This window comes from Filicampus tigris, chromosome 10, assembly GCF_054856515.1.
Source record: "Filicampus tigris isolate MCC_2025a chromosome 10, RoL_Ftig_1.0, whole genome shotgun sequence".
In the NCBI taxonomy this organism is placed as follows: domain Eukaryota; kingdom Metazoa; phylum Chordata; class Actinopteri; order Syngnathiformes; family Syngnathidae; genus Filicampus; species Filicampus tigris.
Genome location: NC_141226.1, coordinates 19,723,641 through 19,730,093, shown reverse-complemented (window position 1 = coordinate 19,730,093; position 6,453 = coordinate 19,723,641). Strand labels below are relative to the sequence as shown.

At 39.9% G+C, this 6,453-nt stretch overlaps 2 protein-coding genes across 3 annotated transcripts in view; one reads left to right on the top strand and one right to left on the bottom strand.

The window, feature by feature from the left end:
* Positions 1-6,453, bottom strand: part of pigk (phosphatidylinositol glycan anchor biosynthesis, class K) — a 65,876-nt gene that overhangs the window by 7,410 nt on the left and 52,013 nt on the right. The window lies entirely within an intron of this gene.
* Positions 5,312-6,453, top strand: part of st6galnac5a (ST6 (alpha-N-acetyl-neuraminyl-2,3-beta-galactosyl-1,3)-N-acetylgalactosaminide alpha-2,6-sialyltransferase 5a) — a 29,536-nt gene continuing 28,394 nt past the window's right edge. The window contains exon 1 of one of the 2 annotated variants that reach the window (XM_086043921.1): positions 5,312-5,441. In XM_086043921.1, the coding sequence (XP_085900047.1) occupies positions 5,427-5,441 (15 nt within the window). In that variant the 5' untranslated portion in view covers positions 5,312-5,426. Of the gene's footprint in view, positions 5,448-6,453 lie in introns of both variants that reach the window. The other variant, XM_086043920.1, reaches the window with a different exon arrangement.

Here is a 6,453-nt window from a genome sequence, read left to right as displayed (position 1 = left end):
TATAATTCATTTGAATTTAAAGAAATGTTTTGTCAAATTGTTTCAACTGTCAATGGACAATATGCTGCTCCTTCTGGTGTGCGCGCCTTGGCCACCTAGGAGCAGTGTAACACAGACATACAGCAACTCATCTCCTCAGTAATCTTCACAGAGGATAAACAATAAAATAATAATTATATCCATCGTTTGAAGGGCTAACCTGTAACTCCGCAACACTGTTGTCATTCCTTAGACAATTATGGCCTTTTCCCATGATGTGTAGCATTACGCTAGCAGCCTTGAAGAGAGAACAACATGGAAGTCAACCATCATGTTCCACTCCAGAGGTTACACTGTACTTAAATCGCTGACAGCAGTGAAATTATGTTTTGCGACGTTTTAGACCCTGTGACCCATTTGATTTCCGAACCGATATGAGGACAAATGTACTAAACAAATCAGCAAAAGTGACTGTCTTATTTATTGTACTGTGTGTTTGCTTTGCCTACTGATGCAAGCCGTGCTGTACTGATGACCAGCCTAAAAAGCACTACGTTGACCATCAGCCCGCCCCACTGTTGGCAGTTTTGGCCTCGCTGCAGCACTCTGCTTGAAGGCCTTTGAACTTTGTTTGGAGAAAAATGATGAAATCTCTATTAATATTTATGCTAAAGTCCAAACACACAGTGAATCATTTGCAGGCCGCCAATGGGGAGAGAGTTCCTCTAAAAGCTTTGGGCCAGCGTCTATTTGCCGTATCAGCTCAGCCATGAGATGTTTTTTATATGAACGCTTCGAATTTAATGTAGGCCGGTGTGTTACGTATTGTGTAAACACAGACAGTGAATCAGTACTGAAGTGACACAATCACTACAACCCAAACAAATAGGATCAAATGAAGTGGTAGTAGTAGGTGAATCTTTTTTTTAAAAAAAAAAAAAAGTATTTTACTAACGTTGGTATTAGTATTCATTGACACCATTGCAGCAATAATTAATAAAGTGGAAGTCAACTCAAACATATTTTTCTCAAGAATATGTTCTATGCAAGCCCACTGGTTGAAACAAAGCATTCTGATAAATATTGCGTTTTTGGAATAAGAGTTAATCCACTCGTTTTAGCCATCTTTGGGGGCGGCCATTTTGTCACTTCTGTCGACTGAAAATGACATCACAACTGCTCAGGGCTCGGGTATCAACCAATCCCGGCTGACCTGTTTTCTCAAGCTGAGCCGTGATTGGTCGTTACGTGAGTCATGCGCAGTTGTGATGTCATTTTCAGTCGACAGAAGTGACAAAATGGTCGCCCCCTGAGATGGCTAAAAAAGGGTGGATTTTGCTGCTTAACGCTATTAATCCGAATGCCAACTTTCAACCAGTGGGCCTTCATAGAACATATTCTTGAAAAAAATATATTTGGGTTGATTTCCTCATTAGGTTCTGGTTTCTGCCCCGTACGCATAGGTCAGCATTTCTTTGGCTGTATTGGCGATTCTGTTCCTGTATCAACTTTTGTATCAAATTTGAGGGCAGACTGGAATTGTAAGTGTTTGATTTCAACAGAGCATACTAACTAAAGTTGGATCTACCATTGTTGAGGCAAAAACAGTAGGTGGGATGTCTAATGTTAGATAGTTACTAGACCATGTTCTGCAGTTGCTACATTTTGGAGAGTAGAGAGGTAAGGCGAGAAGTTTATTTAGAAGTGTCTTGTAGATAAATAACATCAGGTGAATATTTCTTCTGGACTGCAGAGAGGGCATAATAATATTGTTTAGGTATAGGGAAAATAGCAACGGTCCAAGGATAGATCCCTGCGGCACCCCGTTTTTATGATCGTAAGTGGACTTGACTCACGGACGTATATAATACCCTGGACTGCTAGTGGCCTCTTGTGGCTGAAGCCAGAGGTCAGCCATCTTGTGTCGTCACTGTTACTGACAACGTCTGTGTGGTTTTCGCTGAAAACATTACTATCGGTGCGTGATTTATTCCAGGATCCCTCTACGAAGTTATGAGAGCCTCGCAAAAAACAAACTTCACTGTTTGCATCGACCATTCAGAATATATTATCTTCTGCAATTGACAGTGAATTTTTTCATGATGGGCTTATGGGCTTTACTTTCATTTCATTGTTCATGGTTCTGACAACATGATGCAGATGAATCTTTGAGTAGCATGCTGAGCTACATACCTTATGCCCCACGAAAAATGATAATCGCATTCTTGCCGATGAAATGTGCGAGCAGAGCTTCTCTCAGACTCACCGCTATAACTGTACTCCACTTACTGTGACATTTTTGCCGCAGAAACAGAAAATAGCATGAAAACTCCGCCGAGAAATCAATGCAGTCAAGTTAGGCAAGCTTAGCGAGTGGCCACCGGTGGCTTCACTTCTCGCTACGGCGAGTAGGCGGCATTAGCAGTCCAGGATTTATGCGCATCCGTGACTTGACTGAATACCATCAGCAACAACAGTCCGAGGGTAAAACCATTTGAGTGAAGTTTTGTCAAATCCTAACAGGTCTAATTTATGGAGTAGAATTTTATGGTTGACCATATCGAATGCTTTAGTGAGGTTAATGAAGAGGGGCAGCACAGAACTGTTTTCATCAAACAGTGAAACTATGCCCCCCCAAAAAAAAAAAAAAAAAAAAAAACGGACTGCTGTGGCTGTAGGATGTTTGAGGAGTCAATAAAAAAGCACCGTTGAGAATTGAACAATGATTCCGGGGCCTTTACTAGAAAAGGAAGTTCAGAAATGAGACGGTAATTGTTCAAGTCAGAGAAGTAGTCGGTTTTGCGTATATAGGAGGGTCGCAGTCGTGGTTTTCCATGGGGCTGGAAAGATGCCAGTTAAAAAGATACATTAAGGAGTGTGAGTAAGATGAGGAGTGATTAGATAAGCACTGAGTTTAAGGAGATATGGATCAAGCTTATCTGCACCGGCTTCAAGCCATAACCGGAGCTTTATAGACATCTGTGCTATTTAGCAATGTAAAAGAGTATTTTGGGTGAATTTTATTGTTTGAGGAATTCATAAGGCGGACGGTTGGGTGGTTGGGTATTAACATCGAGATGAACGGACAGTTTGCTATTTGAAAGACCAGAGGAGAGGACGTGATTGTTGAAAGCTTCCCTCACTTGTCAAAAAAGTGACGGCAGATGCTTGTATGATTTGTGCAGGTAGGTGCACATGTGATGGATGCATTTGGCTACGTTCAAATTTGTTTCATACTGCAAATTCCCCCTTTGGAGGTCATGAAATTTCATTTAGAGTCAGCAATTTGATGACACATCCGCCTTTATTTTTAAAAAGATTGTTATCTGCAAAACTGTTGGTGAGTCTGTGGCTATTGGTCATGTTCGGATCATAAAAACATGCCAAGGTCATGAAATTTCATCCAGATTTAGCATTTTGATGACACATCCACCATTATTTAAAAAAATATATTGGCTTTACTAGTCCATATTTACTTATATTTATATTTACTATATATTTACATATTTACTCACAAAAACTGTATTCAGATTTAGCCAATTGATGACAAATCCACCAGTATTAAAACAAACAAAAAAAAAGGATTTGATACTGATTCTTTCGTTATCCACTTAAAGGTCATAGCCATTCATTCTTATTTCTCAAATGTTATTTACATTGGCCTAACAGGCTCGGTAAAAGTCGGTACCTGCAATACTGTCATATTCACTTTGTATTGGATCAATGAAATAGTTAAAAAGATCACGAAAAGATCAAGATTTATCAAGTTACTAAATCTGCAAAAAAAAGTTTGCAGATTCAGTAACTTGATAAATCGACTTTCACTATCAAAAAGTGTCAGCACCGGCGATGCGGTCCCTGTCTAATTGGTACCGGATCCGAAAAACACTTCAAAATCACGAAAATGCATTCATACAATAGATTATACATAGAATATATAGAGATCGCGGATTCATAGAATTGATCTCTGCAAATATGCTCCGTGTATTTAAATGGTGTCAAATCTGTATCACACACCACTGCTAAAAGGCACTGCAATGAAATAATGCAAACAATCCTAAAAAGAAAAGATTTTCCGTTTGTATGAATCTAGTTGCGAAAAGCCAGCATGGTACAAGATGAGCTTTATTGATCCTGCACGAGGGAAATCGAAGCATCTCAGCAGCAGCAGAAGCGCGGCGAAAAACGCATCAATAAGACATAAAACGCTACTTGCATTAGGAATCAATCGCAGGAGGGTTTAATACTAATGTTGAAAACGCATGCAAACCCTTATAATTTGGCACCGCGAGGCGCTGTAGTTCTCCCACATAAGATCTCCATCAAGTGAGGGAACCACCATTAGGCCTTACCTTCCTGCTGCAGGTGCTCTTTTGCTAATGAAGTGCACCTTCTATAGTCGCAGTGGTGGCAAGTAACCGAGTACAAGTACATTGTCATATGTGCTTAGTGTGCAATGTTGAGGTTTTTTTGTTCGTTTGTTCAAAACATTAGCAAACACGTTGTTTTTTGTGATTGTTTTCCTTCTCTGTACAAGCACGAAGCATGTTTAATAAAAAAAAAAAAAAAAAAACAAAAACGAAGTTTCCCCCCGTTGAGCAAAGTTAACAAAACGGGTATAATTGACTTTACATTTTCATTCTTAACATTTACTGTTGAACTTAAGTACATTTTGGAATCTGTACTTTTTTTTACTCAAATAAAGGAGTTGAAAGAGTACTTGTACTTTTACCATAGTCTTCTTTTTTAATGTTATGTTTTTATTTATAAATGAATGCATATATTTGAACATACGTCTACTGAAGTTAGGGATGGGCAACTTTAATGCTGCAGGGGGCCAGGAATTTTTCATCAGTGCTACTGGTATGGGCCACATTGGACCACGCACTTCCTAAACAGATATATGGCAAAAATGCTATTTTAAATACAGACAAAATACGTACAGATATATAGATGAATATGGGAAGCTTAATAGATGGATAGGTTAGATGGATGGATGGATGGATGGATGGATGGATGGATGGATGGATGGATGGATGGATGGATGGATGGATAGATAGATAGATAGATAGATAGATAGATAGATAGATAGATAGATAGATAGATAGATAGATAGATAGATAGATAGATAGATAGATAGACAGATGGATAGATGGATAGATGGATAGATGGATAGATAGATAGATAGATAGATAGATAGATAGATAGATAGATAGATAGATACTTTTGCCACTCATGCGTAGTCTAAGAGGAGCGGCGGGCTTTAGGACCCGGCGGAGGTCCGACTGTGCACATCTGTCGCCTGGGCTGCGTGGAGGGAGCCCGAGCCGAACCGGAGCGCTTCCCCAGACCGACCAGGGCAGAGCTAGACCACAGACGCGTGCGGAGCATGAGAGGCGCCGGTTGCGGGCGCACGGAGCCCGCTTGACTCCCGAGAGCGCCGCAAGATGAAGACACCGCTGGTAAAGGTTGTTTTGCATGATCTTTTTTTTTTTTTTTTTCATTGAAATTCATTTTAAAGGCATGTCGTGCACGCTCAAATCTCAGCTGTGTTGGGCGAAGTGCGCTCCAAAAACCAGCATAATGTCTCTGTGCTCACTGACTGTCGGATCAAAAGATTAGGTTCGCAACAATGCAGCCAACAGATGTGCCCTGCAACTAAGCTTTGATTACACCCCCCCCCCCCCCCCCAGCCCCCCAACTCCCCACACTCCACCCCGAGTGTCTTGGGTTGGTTATTTTACGCGCGAGAAGAGAGGGTGCCTTAAGCGGGCAAAAATAAAAGTCAACTATACACATATATCACATAGGAGTACTTTTTCGTTTACAGACTAGAAAAATAACTTTAAATCATCAGGATTCCTACCTTCAGAATAATTCCTGAACACACCGTGAGTGTTGCTGCTGTTTCAGTTAGCAATGGAATACAAAAACGGTAGTTAACTCTCAGAGTGCATAAACTAATATCACCTAGACCTGTTGTTTTTATGCTGAAGGGTAAAAAGTAGGCATCTATTTGAGGTAGTTGTTTACTTAAAGAGATAACGGACTGACTAATTTTGGCACTGCATTTATTAATTAACTCATGAAATGCCGGCCATTCGCAGCGCAGCTAAGCCCCTGAGTGCCAGGCACTTTTTGACCCATCTTTGAAGGCCCACAGAATATTCTGTTTTATGATTATGTAGATATGGGACTTACCAAAAGAAAGATTAGACTCTCTTCTTTCATCAGAAAAAAAAGTTTATTTCTGGCATTTGCCATTCTTGGGTAATCTACAGTAGAACATAGGCAAGTTTCACTGAAAATCCAGTTTCTGGGAAAAAAAAAAAAAGAGAAATCAAGGGTTTTGTGAAAAGACTTATTTCAAGTAAAACTTCAACTTTGACAACAACATTTGTTGGTTTTATGACACCTCAGATATATAAACAGTACTTTTCTTATAAAAAAAAAAAAAACAATTCAAAAAAAGCA